General features: G+C 44.0%; 1 protein-coding gene across 2 annotated transcripts in view; it reads right to left on the reverse strand.

Moving 5' to 3' along the window:
• Nucleotides 1-6,838: 6,838 nt before the first annotated feature.
• The window catches only part of RAI14 (retinoic acid induced 14), a 119,836-nt gene continuing 106,594 nt past the window's right edge, over nucleotides 6,839-20,080 (reverse strand). For both annotated transcript variants that reach the window (XM_060236088.1, XM_060236089.1), the window contains 4 exons: nucleotides 12,766-14,295; nucleotides 11,285-11,434; nucleotides 9,540-9,605; nucleotides 6,839-9,284 (listed from right to left, as the gene is read on the reverse strand). In XM_060236088.1, coding sequence (XP_060092071.1) covers nucleotides 9,183-9,284; nucleotides 9,540-9,605; nucleotides 11,285-11,434; nucleotides 12,766-14,295 — 1,848 coding nt within the window. In that variant the 3' untranslated portion in view covers nucleotides 6,839-9,182. The remainder of the gene's footprint in view (nucleotides 9,285-9,539; nucleotides 9,606-11,284; nucleotides 11,435-12,765; nucleotides 14,296-20,080) is intronic.

Consider the following 20,080-nt stretch of genomic DNA (forward strand, 5'->3'; position numbering starts at 1 on the left):
GGAGACTGATTCCCATAGCGTTTAATGGGAATTAGCGCAGCATCCGGTGCCTTTTCTCAAAACACTCTCCAAGTTTCAAAAAGCAAGGGGGTCCAATTCTATGAGCCCCCAAAGAAGGTGCCGCTATCCTTCATTATTTCCAGTGGAAGGAAGGCATTTAAAAGGTGTGTTGTCCCTTTAAATGTGATGGCCAGAACTCCCTTTGGAGTTCAATTATGCTTGTCACAGCCTTGATCTTGACTCCACCCCTAATGTCTCCTGGCTCCACCCCCAAAGTCCCCAGATATTTCTTGAATTGGACCCAGCAACCCTACCGCCCAAGTAGTGATCACCAGAGCATAAAGTTGCCAGCTCTTGAGAAACACCTGGAGATTTGGAGATGGAGCGTAGTGAGGGCAGGATTTGAGGAGGGGTGGAGCCTCAACAGGGTATAATGCCATAGAATTCATGCTCCAAAGCAGTAATCTTCTCGAGGGATACTGATCTTAGTGGTCTGGGAATCAACTGGAATAGCAGATCTCCAGGTGCCACCTGGAGGTTGACAACCCCACCAATGGTGCCCAGGGATGGTTGTTGTTCCTCCCTTTGCTTTTGAATTATTTATTTAGAAAATTGTTATGCTGCTTCTCCAGAGAATCTGCCTGGGGCGTTTTCAAAATAAAACATAATCAAAACAGAGAACATTTAAAGTTGATTAGTACCTAGCATTAAAAACCCAGCCAGAACATAAAACCAGTGAGTGATTTCTAATGGATTTAACAGCTTTTAGGCTGTTAAATGGGGTTAAGAAATTACCCCTTTAATTAAAAGCTTGGTAAACAGAAACGTTTGGGCCCAGTACCTAAAGGTGAGTAGAAGACAAGCAAGCCTCAAGGGGAAGGTCTTTCCACAGGTAAGGTGCCACTACTGAAAAAGCCTCTCACTGTTTGCTACACCACTGGACCTCTGGAGATGGATGGTGGCACAGAGGTCACAGCTGGGCAGCATGGCCAACCAGAAGGGGGCCCAGGAAGGCCATTTGGCTTGGGTCTCATCCTCATGAGTCCTCTGCATTTGATGATTCACCAGTTTGATGTAGTGGTTAAGTGTGCGGACTCTTATCTGGGAGAACCAGGTTTGATTCTCCATGCCTCCACTTGCAGCTGCTGGAATGGCCTTAGAACATAAGAAAATTAGAGAAGCCATGTTGGATCAGGCCAATGGCCCATCCAGTCCAACACTCTGGGCGTTTTCGCACTGACCTTAATCGGCGGCGACGCCCCTCTTCACCGCGCAGGATCTGCGCGGATTTCGCACTAAGAAGAGCCGGAAAGTCCCGCGGCTTTTGTGGCGCAAACGGAAACCGCCAAAAACCAGTTTCCATTTGCGCCGCAAAAGCCACGGGACTTTCCGGCTCTTCCGGGTGCTCTGCGGCAAATTTCACGTTAATCACCCTTTGGGTGAAGAAGTGCTTCCTTTTATCCGTTTTAACCTGTCTGCTCAGCAATTTCATCAAATGCCCACGAGTTCTTGTATTGTGAGAAAGGGAGAAAAGTACTTCTTTCTCTACTTTCTCCATCCCATGCATTATCTTGTAAACCTCTATCATGTTACCCCGCAGTTGACGTTTCTCCAAGCTAAAGAGTCCCAAGCGTTTCAACCTTTCTTCATAGGGAAAGTGTTCCAGCCCTTTAATCATTCTAGTTGCCCTTTTCTGGACTTTCTCCAATGCCTTGGGTCAGCCATAGCTCTCGCAGAGTTTGTCCTTGAAACGGCAGCTTCTGGGAGAGCTCTCTCAGCCCCACCTACCTCACATGGTGTCTGTTGTGTGGGGAGAAGATATAGGAGATTGTAAACTGCAATAAGACTCTGATTCAGAGAGAAGGTCAGGTATAAAACTATGGTTTTCTTCTTCTTCTTCTTCTTCTTCTTCTTCTTCTTCTTCACTTTTAATGTGCCTCATATGTTGTCCTTTTTTTAAAAAAAAAGAATTTCTGGCTAGGGATCTCAAAAACTGGAAGTGTCCTGGGCTCCTCTGGACTTCTCAGAGAGCCTGCTGAGCAGTATGGACAGAGGCTATCCTTCCCCAAAATGCCTAATTCCCAGTCTTGACTGCTCCATCTTCAGAAGATCCAGCAGAAATCACCTTTAGATCTGCAGGGAGCACCCATTTGGAAATAGGTGTGTGGCCCCCTCAACCTGTGAAGATGTTTAGTTTGAAACTTCCAAACGTTTGGCACTGCATCTGTGGCAACCATTTTGTCAGGGCTTTTTTTGAACAGGAATGTGCAGGAACACAGTCCTGGCTGGCTTGGTGTCAAGGGGCATTGCCTAATAAGCAAATAGGTTCCTAGCGGGCTTTTTCTACAAAAAAGCCCTGTGTGAAACAATGCTGATGCCAGGGGGTGTGGCCTAATATGCAAATTTCCTACCAGGCTTCTTCTACAAAAAAAAGCCCTGCATTTTGTGATGAGAGAACCTTTTTTCAAGACTCTGGAACTGCCAACAGCATTGACCTGGTGCTGTCCATGCCCTAAGTGGAGAACAGCTATGAGAAAAGGCTGCTTCCTCACTTCTCCAGCCATTGAGCAAAACTAGCTGCCGATGCCAGCCGTAGTCAGCAGCAAGGACATCTTAGTAACTTTTAAGATTTCCTTCCTTCAGCAATATTGAAATGTGAGCCTAGGAAAGAAATGTGCGAGCAGAACAGAGGAAGGTAGGAAGCACAATTCCCAAACTCTTCAGCTGGAGACAGGAAACCGACAGCCATCAACTGCCAAATGTAAATAAACATTGCCAGACATTTACTGTTTCCACCTCATTGTTGTTCTCGGTCGCATTCCTCTCTGGCTGGCCCACGAGAATGGGTTTGCTTTGCTTACGTTCAGGGATCTGCTTTATTGCCACATTCGGGTTAAAAAAACTTCTCTCCCAAGTCAGACCAGATGATGAAGATGATATTGGATTTATATCCCGCCCCATACTCTGACTCTCAGAGCTGTCACAATCTCCTTTATCTTTCCCCCACCCCCCACAATAGACACCCTGTGAGGTAGGTGGGGCTGAGAGAGCTCTCCCAGAACCTGCCTTTTCAAAGACAGCTCTGTGAGAGCTATGGCTGACCCAAGGCCATTCCAGCAGCAGCAAGTGGAGAAGTGGGGAATTTGGTGTAGTGGTTAAGTGCACTACAGTTCCCAGGGTTCCCTGGGAGACAACTGAAATTATGCCCTTGAAAAAGTTTGCATTTTTTGTTCACTCTGCTCCTCCACCAGGTAAACGGAGTGTGGTGTGGGGCTCAGCGTCCTACCTTTGCTGCCAACTTAGGCTTCATGGACTGGCAAAATCCAGTTGGAAAGTGCATTATTTCATGTGTGCAATCACAGCCTTTGCCATGGCAGCTCAGCAGCACAGCCGCTCCCAAATCTGCTCCAACAACTCCAGGAGTACCTATGTGGGTTTAAAAGGGGAAGAACAGACTTTTCCCTTCCTTCCTTCTTTGCAGATAGGATTGGAAGGAGATTGTTGACCCATTCGCCCTAATGGCTTGCCACCTCTATGGGATCACATCTGAAGCACCACCAGATCCTTTGCCATTTGTCAGTCAAGCCACTGTGTGATCTTTGGATAAATTTCCTTCTGGGGCAGGGGCGGGGCTTGACTTCTCTTATGTTCTTGCGAAAGCTGTTCTTGAGCTGCTCTCTCTCCTCTCCTGTATTTTTGCTCTGCAGTCTTAGGAGAGCCAGTTTGATATAGTGGTTAACTGCATGGACTTTTATCTGGGAGAACCGGGTTTGATTCCCCACTTCTCCGCATGCACCTCCTGGACTGAATCTGGCTCAGTCATAAATCTCTCAAAGCTGTTCTGCACAAGAGCAGTTTTGGAGAGCTCTCTCAGCCTCACCTACATCACAGGGTATCTGTTGTGAGGAAAGGAAAGAAAAAGAAGATTGTAAGCTGCTCTGAAACTCCTTTGAGTGAAGGGTGGGGTATAAATCTAATCTCCTCCCCCTCCTCCTCCCTTTTCTTGGGTCCCCACCTTTTGCCCTGGTATAACTAACTAAATACTTCACTAGTTTTGGGAATTACTATCTCAGATAGCCCAGGTTAGCCTGATCTCATCAGGTCTTGGCAGCTAAGCAAGGTCAGCCCTGGCTAGAATTCATTTGGAAGGGCGACTTCTAAGAACTACCAAGCCCATGACACACAAGCAGGCAATGGCAAACCACCTCTGAATGTCTCTTGCCTTGAAAACTGTATGGGGGTGGCCCCAAATCAGCTCTGTGACTTAATGATACTTTCCTCCTCCACCACCACCACATCCCAGAGCAGAGAGACTGGGGGGAAGGGGGAGGTATGAATCCATAATTATTTGCAGGGTAGCAAAGAAATCAGCTAGAAGTTGTCTCCTACCTCTGCCACTAGCAACTCCCGCAGACTTCCAGCTGCTATAAAAAGCCTCTTTCTCTCCACTTGATTTTAAGTCACAGAAGTTCACACTGACCCGGTGCACAAGCTGTGCATATAAATGCGAGCACAGGCAGCCGCCCTCCTGGTTTGCTCCACTCTACAGAGGCCTCTGCTCCTTTCCTGGATTACATTGCTTTGTGGTTTCCTTTAATCCAGGCACCACCCCAAGCGGTAGCCTTGGAGACTATACAAGTGTTGCCTTGGTGACAAGGATGCACTTAAATGAAAAGTGGCCCTGAAGCTTGAAGACAGAAGGGGGAAAGGTTAACACTCAAGAGGAAACGGATGCTTCTCAGCAGGCCTCGGATTCAGCAGCTCACAGGAGCACAGCTCCTGAACCTTTCTGAGAGTTCCACCTCCTCCTTCCCACCTTGTCCACTGAATAGTAGGTGCAGCTGCATAACAATCCCTAGATGAGCTCCACCACCTATTTTCCTACAAAAACGACCCCTGCTCCTCAGAGATCCAATGATTGGGGGGGGGGACTCACTCTTTAAGAGCCTATATTGGATCCACCTTTATTACTGGAGAAGAAAGTTAATGCAGCTGCAAAAAACGCTGTTGTACCAACTCAGCCAAGCACATTGAACTATTTTTTTCTCATTTTTCTGTTAGCGTGATACAAGTAAAAGGATTGCGACTCCCGCAGTAGAAACAACTAGATAGGGCGGGGTTCACTTTTTAAAGATGGCTCAAGCAGTCAGGCCCGCCTTGAATTCTGCTTTTGGGGGAAAGTCAGTGTTGCTACCTGAGGCTAGGCAATTTTTTTTTTTTTAAGAAAATGCAGGACTGTGCTGTACTTACTTTTTCTCTCAATTTAAGGGTAATGTACTTGGTCTCACCCCTTGTTTTATCTTCACAACAATCCCGTGAGGTAAATTAAAACTGAGAAAGACTGACCTGGCCCACGATTGTGCTGTAGGCTTTGTGGCTGACTGGAGAAGCAAGCTAAGATCCCGTTGGGTCCAAGCCCTTGTTTCCTCGCTGTGTTGTACTGACAATATTTACCATGCTTCTTTTGCTAGAGACAGTTCTGTGACAGACACATGCAATAGCCAAAGGACAAAATAATCTTGGTGTGTGAATTACTTTTTTAAAAAAAAAATAAGTGAGAAATTCTGCCTTCAACTTGAACTAAAAAAAAAAAAAACCATGAAAAAATAGATGTATACCATTGTAGCCTTGCCACCACACCTCTCCAGGCCCCAGAGTAGAAACACCATAAGTTTAGATATAATCCAGGAAGCCCTCTAAGATTATTCCAGCTGCATATGTCCCAGGCTTGATATGCAACAAAATGGTAGAATGGACTGCACCACTTCAGACTGCAGGGGTGGAATCACATTTGTCAGAGATCCCCCACCTTAATAATTCTCTCCTCCAAAGGGAAAAACAGGACAGCATGACAAGGGCTAGGATAGATTCTTTTTGAAGTGCTAAGCTTTTGCCTGGATAAACTATATCTCGCCCATGAGTTAGCATTAAAAATGCAACTCCTCTCAGCTGCGGTCTACAGTGGTACAGCCTGTTCTGTCTCCTCACTGTTCTACCACCTCATTCAGATAGACGTATGTGTAGGCCCAGGCCGTAGGTTGTCATGACTGGGGAAATGCAAGAGTTTGGGGTTAGTTCTTTTACTTTCTAATGGTTAGTTCTGATGTATAACTCAGTTGTTGCATAGGTCCCTGGTTTATGCGTAGATCCAGTTCGGAGAGTGGTTAGAGTGTCAGGCTAGGATCTGGAAACCCAGGTTCAAATCCCTATTCTGCCACGGATGCTCACTGGGTGAACTTGGACTGTCCATTGAATTGGAGGTAGCAGGTGTCACTGGGTGTGTGTGGGAGGAGGTATCTATGAGTTTCATGCATTGTGCAGGGGGTTGGACTAGATGACCCTGGAGGTTGCTGTGAGAATAAAAGAGCACAGAACTGAAGGAAGGGGCAGACGGAAATGTACTAAAATAACAGGACTCTATCTTATCTCCCACCTGACCTGAATAGCCCAGGCTAGCCCAATCTCATCCGGCCTTGGAAGCTAAGCAGGGTCAGCCTTGGCTACTATTTGGAACCACCAAGGAATACCAGGGGCACTACGCAGAGGCAGGCAATGGCAAGCCACCTCTGAATGTCTCTTGCCTTGAAAACCCTAACAGGTCACCCACCATCTGTGACTTGACAGAAGGAAGAAAATGATAATTTTATCCACACTCAGGTATCACAAGTGCTGTTGAATAAAAGCAGAAAATCTTCAATATCTGATCTGCATGTGAGGAGGTGAGGGAGACTGAATTTGAACATTGTTCTTGTCACAATCGAACAGCCTTGTCAGGCGAGTTCTCCCCCTCACAGATCCTCTCAGAAACAGAAGATAGATGAATCAAAGTATAAACACATTTTTTTTTAAAAAAACCCACCATTTATTTGTTGAATAAGGAAACTTTTGTAAAATTACATATAAAGGACAGTTACTAAGCTATAGTGTACAATTTCCAATGTTTCACAATGATAATTGTAATAAATACATATAAACAAAACAAGGTAAAAAGCTAAGGGGTTTTTTGTCAGGCAACCTACAAAATGGTTCCCCAAGTTTTATACCTGGCAGCGTTTTATTGGCATACTTCAGGTTTGTTTTTTAAAAATTTGTCTCTGTTAAGTGCTGCTGCACATTTCTTTGGAGCATTTTTCTTCCAGGAAAAAAGGGTGTCTAACTACAAAATACTGTCCAAAAATTAATACGAATTAGTTAAAACCAAGGAGAAGAAAAATCAAGGCCCAAGTACAAAATCCATTTAGGCACGGCCACTGTGGGGGAAAAAGGCGGTTGGTGCACAATGAGTCAGTGATCCTGAGGCACTGGACAGTTCCATGTCTGGATACTTCACTTACAGAACACTGGAAACTTCTGCAGCTGCCATAGCTCTGCCAACAGGCATAAAACCAACACAAGGTCCAGTGCTCTATGTGAAGAGATATGCCAATTACAATAGTCATTCCCTTTAGTGCATGTGTGTGTGTGGAAGGTTGAGGCGTTCTCTCCCATGATGCTCTGATACACAGAGAACTTGTGTCTGGCACTCTCTGCTGAACTTTTAGTTCTCTTTAAAGGCTTTTAAATTAGGCTCTTTAGATTCTCTTCACTGAATTTTTATAGTATAGAAGTACTCCTGCAAGTGTGTCTGCACCCAGAAACTTCCACTGGCCCCCGGGAACTTCAGTTTTATGAGAGGATTTTCTGACTAAGAATTCATGGAGTTCTCTGAAATTTACGATTCCCACAATGCTTTGGGAAGGGCTACAGTGGTTAAACAACAGGTGTCAAAATTGGTATACAGTATACATCTGCGATAAAAAAAACAGCAGGTGAGACAGGATTAAAACATTACTATTTATACTAAAATATGCTCATAAGGCTGGGCTTTTCCTGGGCATATGTGTGTATATATCCCATAGATAGTAATGAATGTTTGCTTTTCCCTACTGGTGAGGTTGAGACACAGAAATCATTTTCAGGAGCATTCCTGTATTATATAAATAATGTAGCGAACAGCCCTGTGAAATAAAGCACAGGCAATACAAGGATAGCCTGTGCTTCCAGTCGTTACAACATCTGGCATTTTAAAAAGAGAGCGAGAGAGAGAATAGTGAACCGTTCCTCATCCTTCCCTAGTATAGGTATTTTAAGAAGTCTTTTCTAGATGGGGTAGGGAAACAATGGCTTGCACAACCGCCAAACACTGGGGTGAGTGAGAAAGACGGCAGAAAGGCAACAAGTCGGAAGCATTTGATAATAAAAATCTACCGCAAAGTGGGGGGGCAGGGGAGCAACACAGCAAATGGCTTCAGTTACAAAAAACACTTCTAAATCTGAGGGCCAGTAAAAATATATCAACGAGAAGATCTTTTACAAAAATGAGGTTAGGAGCCGTGAGACAACAGCGCTCACTGTAAACATCATGAGTTTTGTTTGGATCCCTTGGTGGTTATTCAGAACTTTTCGTTTTTCTCCTCCTGATCTCCACGCCTGTCAACACTGCAAGGATTTGCATAGATAGCTTGACCTACTCCTGGATACACAGAAAGTGAGGCTTTAGCTGAGTTAAGCAGTTAATTTACCTGGCTTTTAATATACGACTACACTTTATGTTACCTAACTTGGTTTGTTATCAATGATCCATGTAAAGATAAAGACACACTGTGGTCACCTAAGAAACTTGGCTTTTTCCTCCTTTCATTTAGCAAGGCCCAAAAAGGTTTCACTGGTAAATTAGAAGCAGAAGTTACATCTACTGTTAACAACCAACATCTCAGGGTCGTAAATATACACAGAAGGGAGTCTCTGCCTCCATTCCCCCCCCCCCCCCATGGTGTAACTTCTTCGACTCATCCACAGGTGCACATTGGCATACTGGGACTTTTGTAGCTTACACCAATACATTAGAAGTGGAAGTGCAGAAAGCAGCACCCAGACACTTCCTAATACTGCAGACTCTGATCACCCCTGATTTAAAAAGTCAGGGCAATTTTTGTAGAAATACCACCTCCTCCCCCCACCCCCCAAAAAGTGGAATTCTGGAAACTTTACGGAAGCAAGGGAGGAAAAGACGCGATGGCATTTTAGCTCAAAGGGCATAAAAATAAAGAAGAGCAGTAAAGACCGACACCAATTCCCTGCAAGGGTTTTTTGCCAATGAAAATCTCATTTTAAGATGAGTCTCCAAACAAGGCAGTGGCGCATCAGGGATCAACAAAGATGGTTTCACTCTTCTTCTGTGACTGACTTTTGCACATTGTTAATATCTGCTTAAGCACTTTCTGGACATCCTCATCCATCTGGCCCTAGAAAAGATTGAAGAGGAAGAGAAAAACAACAACACAGATATCAGCAACCTGGAAAAAGCAACACCTGAGCAATGGCCATTATTGCAAAATTTTCTTTGTGAATTTCAGTTTAAGACAGAGCTTTGAGTGAGACTGAGCTGTTATAAACTCTCATTCAAAAATACTACCGTCTTTTACATACAAAGGAAACGAAAGGGCTGGCATTCATCCACCAACCAATCCATGGGAAATGAACAAAGAATGTTCTCTTACCTGCACAGCATAGAGCAGATGTGTCCGGTAAACAGATACAATCTCCTGGTGTTGTTTCTTGGTTTCCTAAAAAATAAAGATTACTGCGTCAAGGCACACACATGCATATAAATAACCATACACTGGTATTTCAGAGGGACACAAATTCAGTTTTATTTCTTTTCTCACATTTACTGGACGTACCTATAACCAGGGCTTTTTTGGTAGAAAAAGCCCAGCAGGAACTCATTTGCATATCAGACCACACCCCAGACATCACCACTGTTTCACACACAAATTGAGTTTTATTTCTTTTCTCACATACCTATAACCAGGGCTTTTTGGGTAGGAAAAAACCCAGCAGGAACTAATTTGCATATTAGGCCACACCCCTGATGCCAAGCCAGCTGGAACTATGTTTCTGTGCATTCCTGCTTTAAAAAAGCCCTGCCTATAACTCTGATTTTCACACAGTTCAGCTCCCCGTCACAATGTGCTAGTGTGATGCTTCTTGCTCACTTTTCCAACTTCACACCCTCCCTTGTGTACTGAGTTATTCACTGTAGCCAGCCAAGGCAGCCTACTTTAAGTCAGTTATTAAGCTGAAATTTTATTTTACTATACAACAAAAATTTCCAATAAATACTGCAGCATCTGTCAGGGCATGCAAAACCAGATTGAAGAGGAAGATCGTCCCCATTTTTAGACCTCTCTTCTCCCCACATTCCAAACTTCTAATAAAAAAGAACATGATATTGGATTTATATCCCGCCCTATATTCTGAATCTCAGAGTCTCAGAGCAGACAATCTCCTTTACCTTTCCCCCCTACAACAGCCACCCTGTGAGGTGTGGGGCTGAGAGTGCTCTCACAGCAGCTGCTCTTTCAAGGACAATTCCTACCAGAGCTATGGCTGGCCCAAGGCCATTCCAGCAGGTGCAAATGGAGGAGTCAGCACACCTAACCACTACACCAAACTGGCTCTCATAGACCTTACGGTGTCCAAACCTGAGAAGGACTTCCCTCCCCAGTGGATACACAGCCTCATGGAAAGAAACTGGGCAGCACAGATTTCCCCCTGAATCTAAAGCCTGGAGTGTAGTTAAGGGAGACCCATCAGCTCGACTCCAGAACACAGCAACAGTTCATTCAACATGGCTAAAATGACCAAACTATCGTATTTTGGTCGCATTTTGAGAAGGCAAGAGTCACTGGAAAAGACAATATGCTAGGAAAAGCGGAAAGCAACAGGAAAAGAGGAAGGCCCAATGGGAGATGGATTGACTCAATCAAAGAAGCCACAAGGCCCTCAGTTTGCAAGGCCTGAGCAAGGCTGTTAACAACAGGACATTTTGGAGGACAGTTATTACATTGGTTGACTGAATGACCTACCTACGGTTAAAGGTATCATGACTGTCTTAAGCAATCTGTAAGTTTAGAGTTAAATGGATTCTGCATGTGAGCCTCCAAACTGATTTAAAAATATATTCTTCATTGCAACTTGAGAACCAGGCAAAACTAGTCTCCAAAGGAGGGGCAGGTTCCTGCCAAGGAGGCACTAAAAGAAGCACAACTTATTTCCTGGTTCTTCTTTGGCAGCAGGGGGTTTCTGCAGGTGCCAGCCATGGTGCAGATCTTTACTCTTGAAAGACAGACAGATGCCACAACTCCTCCTCCTCTAAGTGGAAAATACACACACAGCAGCAAATACATACATACAACCAAGTGGAAAAATACATGCAGAGTCAAGAAACTGATTAACTTACAGTGAGCTGGTTTTGCAGTTGTTTGACTTGCTGCTGCAGCAGTTCCAGCTGCTGGCTTTGCCTTTTGGGTGTACCAGTTGAGTAAGAAAGCTGGGAGAGGCTGTTCAATGCTTCCTTTAATTTAGAAACTTCCTTAGACATGTCATTTATCTGGCAAGAGAAGAAAAAGATGGACTCGTTTAAAAAGGAGGAGGAAGAACCGCCCACTGTCCCATCTACAGTAAGTGCTTCATCATGCCATCTTCAAGCAGGGGAGAAGCCACAACTCAACAGCAGAATACCTGCTTTGCATGCAGAAGGTGCCTCAATCCCCGGCATCTCCAGTTGCAATGATCTCAGGTAGCAGGTCAGAAAAAATCTTTCTCTGCTTTGAACCTCAGAAAGCCTCTGCCAGTGACTACAGATACAGCTAGATGGGTCAGTGGTCTGCTTCGGACTGTTTGAAATGGAACTGGGCAAATTTTGACACATTCTTCAATCAAATCTGGTAGGGTCTATAGCAGGGGTGTCAAACATGCATTCCGGGGGCCGAATCAGGCCCTCGGAGGGCTCCTCTATCAGGCTCCCGAGCAACTGGCTGTCATCTGCTGCCTTCTCCCTATATCTTGCTTCTGTTTGTGCTTTGCAAGGCTTGCTAAATTGCACAGCAGAGCTACTGAGCCAAGCTTCTCTTCCTTCTTTTACTTTACTTTACTTTATTCGATTTATATCCCGCCCTACCCCACCGAGGTGGGCTTCTATTGGCTGAGGCTCCCCCCCCCCCAGTCCCCAGGGGAAGGAAGGAAAGAGCCACAGCTTTGTTTGCCCAGTTCCCTGGATCCCATGGGAGAAATACAAAGAAAAGCACCTTAAAATGAGTGCTAACATTTTAAGCTTGTTTTAAGTTTTTAAAAAATATATATTTAATTGTGCTTGTGTCCTTTATAAAGTTTACATCTCTGCCACCTAATCTTAAATAGATACACACATGGCCCAGCCTGACATGACTCGGCCCAACAAGGTCTCATGTATGTCACATCTGGCCCTCACAACAAATGAGTTTGACACCCTGGTCTATAGCATTCCTCCATGGTGGAAGTTAGAGAACTTTTGGATTGAGATCTCTTGACAAAGCTCATTGCAAACATGCTGGGATCTAAAAGGTCAAACAAACTACTCTCTCTTGTACCTTGTTTCCCCCCCCCCCCTCCCAGGGTCTACAGCAGTCAGATGAAATTACTCAGTGTTGCAGGGATTGTGGAGATAGATCTGATACTTGATCCACCAATGGAACAAACGTTGAATCCAGTGGCACCTTTAAGACCAACAAAGTTTAATTCTGGTTATATACTTTCGTGTACATCCAGAATTAAACTTTATTAGTCTTAAAGGTGCCGGTGAACTCCAACTTTGTTCTATTGCTTCAGACAAATATGGCTGCCCACCTGAATTGGTCCACCAAGATAGCCAACCTTGCTTTTTAAGGAATCACATCCACCTACCTTTCTATCTTTGTCCTCTTCTATTTTGGAGGAACTCTCCGAAGCCCTTTTCATTTCAAGCAGGTCTTCCTGGGCTTGCTGGTACTGTTGAAGCAGCCCTTTGATTTCTTGTTCCTTAGCTTCAAGAAGAGCACGGAGGCTCTCTTTCTCCCCTTTCACTTGCACAAATTCTTTCCTCAACTGTGAGAGATCTGCAGACAAGCTCTCTCTCTCATTCATCAAGTCCTTCAATTTAGATGACAAGTTGTTGACTTCGCCTTCTGTCGAAGATCGTAACTCTTCATACAGAACTCTGGGTACCATAGCTTCACACACTGCTGCCTCTTCTTCTAACAGTTCCCTCTGCAGACGCTGCACCTCGCTCTCCTTGAGAAGCAGCAGCTCTCTGAGCCTGCTTATTTCTTCTCCCAATTCCTTTACTGAGGTCCTGAGAGCAGTGACCACCTGGAGATGTTCTGTGATGGAGACAGAGTTCTTCTTCTGAGCATCTACCAGGTTCTGGAGCTGAGTCGCTTCGCTTAGCGCCTTGGTATACTGAGCCTTCATTTCCACTAATGCATTCTCTGCTTGCTCCCTCTGCAAGACCGTGGCCTCCATCATTTTTTCATGTTCCCCCAGAGGTATGGATCTTGAGATGGCCTCTTCTGGAACGCTCCTTTTTCTGAAATCTTCGAGTTCTGCCTGGGCTTCTTCATACAGCTGAGAAAGCTCATCCACTTGTCTCTTGAGTTCATTGATCATGCTGTTCTTTGCCTCTCTCATCTCCTCCCCTTCCTCGCTGCTCCCCAATTCCATCTGACTCTTCAGCTTGTCCTGGAGCCTTCTGATTTCCTCCTGGCCTTCCTTGTACCTTTCGATGAGCAATGCCTTCTCTTGGTTGATGTTCTCAATAACCACGCAGTAGGAGTTTTTCATCTCCTCGCACTGTTCTATGGACATAGTGCCGGCCATCTTGTTCTCGCTCTCTTCCAGCTTTGCCTCTAGCTCTTTCACTCTTGCCTTGAGTCTCTCACCATCTTCTAGTGCTTTCCTCACCTCTTCCTTCAGGAGTTCAACCTCCTCACATGTCGCTCTCAGCTCCTGCAGATCAGCTTCCTTGCTTTCTGAAGCAACCAGACCCAGCTTCATTTGCCTCTGGACATTCAGGACCTCCTTCATAGCTTCCTCATACTTGCTTTGGGTCTCTTTCAGTTTCTGATTGAGGTCTGAGCCGTTTTCGGAGATCTCTGTGCTGTTTAATAAGTGGCTCACTTCCAGGGCTCCAGAATGAAGCTGTGTCTCCAAGTGGCGCCTTTTTGATTCTGAGCTGTCCAGTCTCTTCCGCACTTCTTTTAAATCATCTTCTAGCTGTTTAATTTTTCCTTCATGGTCACTGGCTTGCTCCTGCCTTCTGCTCGGAGAGGAGCAACTTATCTCTTGAGCTACTGACGAACTCTCGCTTAGCCTGTCTGTTGAATGATCAAACTCTGTTTGGGTGGAATGGAAAGAATCCAGTGTGGTATCCATGTCTCCCAATTTGACCGTTTTCACCTGTATGGAACAGCAAACAACATTATTAGAATCAGAGAATCACAGTTGGACAGGGCCATAAAGCCGATCTAGTCTAACCTTCCGCTCAATGCAAGATCAGCCTAGAGCATTAATCTGCTCCACTCAAAACAGGATAAAGACGTTCCAAATACTCGAGAAAAGCAGTGAGGACCAGTGTTCCCTCTAAGCTGAGTTAGCGTGAGCTAGCTCGCAGATTCTTAGCCTCCGGTTCACACATTTTTGTCTTAGCTCAGGAAGGATGCTCACAACTTTAGTGCCAGTAGCTCACAATTTTAATGCCAGCAGTTCACAAAGTGGAATTTTTGCACTTAGAGAGAATATTGGTGAGGACTAGAAGCTTTTTGTTTCTCAAAGGTCTGGTTGTTAAGCCATTTAAAAAACTTAGGAATATAAGGATTGCCCTTCTGGAAGATCCCTCCAAGTCCAGCAACTGGCTTCCAACAGCCAGTCAGATATCCCTGGAGAGTCAACTGTTATTTGCCTTCTACCACATACAGCACAGAGGTTTTAATTTCATTATCACAGTTAACAACCCCTGACCTTAAAGGAGGTTGACAGCAGTGTTCCCTCTAAGCTGTTAGTGTGAGCTAGCTCACAGTTTTTTAGCATCCAGCTCACACATTTTTGTCTCAGCTCAGGAAAAATGGCCCCAGAGCACAATAATTTATGCAGTAGCTCACAACTTTAATGCCAGTAGCTCACAAAGTAGAATTTTTGCTCACAGGACTCCACAGCTTAGAGGGAACATTGGTTGCTAGCATTGTATGGAAAGTGTATGTGTACAGTAGTGTTTAGAGAGTAAGAGAAACCAAAATTAACACCTCGTTCAAGCACAAAGATTGTCTGCTATCTTTCATTCTAACTTATCTCACAAAGGCTACAAAGAGACCACATATAAAGCTTTCAGCTCCTCATAGGAAAGGAACAATATAGAACAGGGGTGGCCAACGGTAGCTCTCCAGATGTTCTTTTGCCTACAACTCCTATCAGCCTCAGCCATTGGCCATGCTGGCTGGGGCTGATGGGAGTTGTAGGCAAAAAACATCTAGAGAGCTACCGTTGGCCACCCCTGATATAGAAAAAGATGATGATATTGGATTGATATTCTGTCCTGTACTTTGAATCTCAGAGTCTTCGAGTGGCTTACATTCTCCTTTACCTTCCTTCCCCACAACAGACACCTTGTTAGGGAGGTGGAGCTGAAAGAGCTCTGACAGAAGCTGCTCTTTCAAGGACAACCTCTGCAAGAGCTATGGCTGACTCAAGGCCATTCCAGCAGCTGCAAGTGGAGGAGTGGGGTCATCTCTACATCATGCTACACTGGTCATCTCTACATCATGCAGCAATGAGTTGCACAAGTTAATCAAGCGTTTAATTTGTGTGTATGAAGGGAATTCTTCCTTTTATTTTTCCAACACTTTCATACTTCACACAGTTGGCCTGATGACTAGACAGCGTCCACATGAATAAAAGTAAACATGTATGGTATACATATCTGTAGGAATTACCATGGAATAAAATATCTTGTCTGCCTACACACCATACAGGACACAGTTCCCTGAAATTTGTACTACACAGAAGAATGCACTTTGGTGATATTCCTAAGGGGTCATTAACCCAGCAAAAGTATGGTTCCAGTATTATTCCAGTAGCAGGGACCGGACAATTCACAAATCCAATATCACAAACAAACAAAAACTGAATGCAGTTATTCTGGATTGTGATCAATGGTAGGCCCACAGGGCTTGAGCCATAAAGATGAGAGGGCAGAGTGACTCCCTACGCCTGAATGAAGGTCTCATAATCCAAAGGCAGCTTGCAGGATAGGGTGGGATATAAATAAAAAAATTAAATTAAATTAAAAGTTGGCACTGGAATGCGATGCTACTCTAGCCTCTTTTTTTAAGCTTTCCATATATCCCACATAAAGAACTGCTTCTGAGGGTTTTTTTTTTTAAAAAACCACTCTCAGTAGTGCACAGGGGTATCCCTGAGACATGCTTTTCTCTGTATCCCTGAGACATGCCCACAAAAATGTTATTCAGAAGCATGAGTTATATATATCTAAATAGACCAAAAATATTTCTAAATGCACTTAAAAGCCAAAATGGGAGTTAGCGACAATTTTCGAACTAACCTGTTGAAAATAAAAGAGGGTTGCTATTTTTGTAAAGAATTACACCCCATCCTCAAAACTGAGAATGTCAAATATAGTAAAAGGTCTGTTATCCAGCATCTGATTACACAGAACACTCAGTTAACTAGCATCTCCCAAAGGACAAGGTTGTCCCCCTCAGCCGCCATCCCCCCATGCCTTTCCCCGTTCACCATGAGTGCTGGATAACGAAGTGCTTACTGCACCAGCTTAATAAGTAATGAGGCAAAAGTTTCAAATGCAGATATTAAAACAGGTCTTATTTTAGGCTACTACGCAGCATCTCTGTAACGCTGACAACTAAGGGTTTGGATGTGTGAAGTCCCACCTTCAACAAGAGCTTAAAGACCACATAAAGAACAGATTTGCATAACTAAGTTCAAGAGAATGTGAACCAGAAGAACCAGGTTTGAAAACAGATATATTATAAAGGAGGAACACACAAAGAATATTCCTAAGAACATAAGAGACGCCATATTGGATCAGGCCAATAGCCCATCCAGGTCAACATTCTATGTCACACAGCGGCCAAAAAACAAGTGCCATCAGGATATCTGCCAGCGGGGTCAGAACCCCAGAAGCCTTCCCATTGTTGCTCCCCAAGCACCAAGAATACAGAACATAAGAGAAGACATGTTGGATCAGGCCAATGGCCCACCCAGTCCAACACTCTGTCACACAGTGGCCAAAAAACTCAAGTGCCATCAAGAGGTCCACCAGTGGGGCTAGAAGCCCTTCCACTGTGCCCCCCAAGCACAAGAATACAGAGCATCACTGCCCCAGACAGAGAGTTCCAACAATACACTGTGGTTAATAGCCACTAATGGACCTCTGCTCCTGTAACCAAAAGAAATGAAAAGCCTCAATGGACAACTCATGAAACTCTTAAAATTGCTAAAGACAGATGAGAAGCAAAAGTAAAAGGTGACAGAGATAGAATCAGAAGTCTAAATGCAGCATTCCTGCAACTCACACATAGACACAGAGAACCATAATAACCAATGTAAAGAAACAGAACAGAACAACAATAAAGAAAGAACAAGAAATATGCTCCACAAGATCCGAGAAATCAAAGGGAAATGTAAAGTACAGTTAGGCATACTGAAAGATCAACATGGAAATACGTTAACTGAACAGGACAAAATAAAGATGGGAACAATATACTGAAGAATTATACAGACAAGATGAAATGATGACAGATTCCTTCCAAGAAGAAACAAATCACCAGGAGCAGATGGGATATTAATAGAAGCCACAAGGAGTCCATCAAAATCTTAACAAGAATGCACCAACAGATATCGGAAACAAAACAATGTCCCAAAGACTGGAAACATTCAATTAATATTACAATTCTTTAAAAAGGAGAGTCAAAGACTGCAGCAACTATCGAACTATCACATTAATTTCCTCATGCAAGTAAAATGATGCTCAAAATTTTACAACAAAGACAGTTAACATCTATGGAACAAGTAATGGCAGATGTTCAAGCGGGATTCAGAAAAGCAAGAGGCACCAGAGATCACATTGCACATTTATGTTGGTTACTGGAACATACAAGAGAATTTCAGAAGAAAATCAGCTTGTGTTTCATAGACCGCAACAAAGTTTTTGACTATGTAGATCAGGGGTGTCAAACATGCGGCCTGGGGGCTGAATCAGGCCCCTGGAGGGCTCCTATCAGGCCCACAAGCAACTGGCTGTTATCTGCTTTCTTCTCCCTCTCTCTTACTTCCTTCTGCATAACAGCTTGCTTTGCAAGGTTTGCTCAAACATACAGGACCAAAGTCTCTATTTTCTCCACTGAGAAAAGGGGGGGAGGAGGCAGAGCCAGCTTTGCGAGGCTCTCTCTATCGCACAGCAGAGCTACTGAGCCAAGCCTCTCTTCCTTCTATTCGCTGAGGCTCCCTCTCTCTTGGTCCCCTGGGGAGGGAGGGAAAGAACCAGAGCTTCCTTTGCTCAGTTCCTTGGAGTCCACAGTAGACATACAAAGAAAGCATCTTTAAGACCAATGAGTGCTGTTTTAAGCATGTTTTATTTTACTTTAAAATATATATTGTGCTTGTCTGTGTGCTTTATAAAGTTTATATATCTGCTACCTAATCTTCAAAAGGTACACACATGGCCCGGACTGACATGGCCTGGCAAGGTCTCATTTATGTCAGATCCGGCCCTCATAACAAATGAGTTTGACACCTCCGAGTAGATCATGAAAACCTATGGCTGTTTTTTTTTTAAATGGGTGTGCTACAACATCTGCTTGTTTTGATGCACAACCTATACTCTGGACAAGAAGCTACTGTTAGGACAGAATATGGAGAAACAGAATGGTTTCCAGTTGGCAAAGGTGTTTCTGTTTCTCCATGTGCATTTTATCTCCCTATCTCTTCAATCTATATGCACAACAAATAATAAGGAAAGCTGGATTAGATTCAAATGAAGGCGCAGTGAAAACTGGTGGAAGGAACATTAGCAATTTGAAAGATGCAGATAACACCACATTACTGGCAGAAAACAGTGAAGACTTGAAATGACTCCTCATGAAGGTTAAAGGCAGGAAATGTCAAAGCGGGATTACTGCTGAATATCAAGAAGACAAAATAATGACTGTGGGGGAATTACACAACTGCAAGGCTGATGACGAAAAAATCGAAATGGTTTAAGGTTTTCTATTCCTTGGCTGTGATCACACAAACTGAATAATGCACTTTCAATCCACTTTCAATGCATTTTCCAACTGGATTTTGACAGTTCACACAGTAAAATCCAGTTGGAAAGTGGATTAAAAGTGGATTGAAAGTGCATTGTTTGGTGTGTGTGATCGCAGCTCTTGGCTCAATCATCCTCCAAAAGGGACTGCAACCAAAAGACTGAGAAGGGCAAGAAGCAGAAGATCCATAAGCGTAAGGATGTGTCACTGATGGCCAAGATCAAGATATTTCATGCTGCTTTACTATGCACAAGTGCAAAACTTCGATAATGAATAAAACTAACAGAAAGAAAGTGAATTCATTTAAAATGTAGTGTTGAAGAAGAGTTTTAAGGATACCACCACCCACCAAAAAGACAAATAAATGGGTTCTAGATCAAATCAAACATGAACTCTCTCTAGAAGCTAAAATTACTGAGGCTATCATACTTTGGCAACAGTCACTGGATAAGACAATAACGCTAGGAAAAGTTGAAGGCAGCAGGAAATCAGGCAAGAAACCTGAGATGGATTGACTTAGTCAAGGAAGCCATGGCCCTTCAAGTTTGCAAGACCTGAGCAAGGCTGTTAACTATGGGTTGTTTGAGAAGTTATTAATTCATAAGGCTGCCATCATAGGTTGGAAGTGACCTGACAGCGCTTCACACACACATCCAATGCATTTAACATAACATAAGAACATAACAGAAGTCATGTTGGATCAGGCCAATGGCCCATCCAGTCCAACACTCTGTGTCACACAGTGGCCAAAAAAACAGGCGCCATCAGGAGGTCCACCGCTGGGGCAAGGATACCAGAAGCCCTCCCACTATTGCCTCCCAAGCACCAAGAATACCGAGCATCACTGCCCCAGACCATCAATATGCTGTGGCCAATAGCCACTGATGAACCTTTGCTCCATA

The sequence above is a fragment of the Heteronotia binoei genome, chromosome 4 (genome assembly GCF_032191835.1).
Source record: "Heteronotia binoei isolate CCM8104 ecotype False Entrance Well chromosome 4, APGP_CSIRO_Hbin_v1, whole genome shotgun sequence".
Lineage (NCBI taxonomy): Eukaryota > Metazoa > Chordata > Lepidosauria > Squamata > Gekkonidae > Heteronotia > Heteronotia binoei.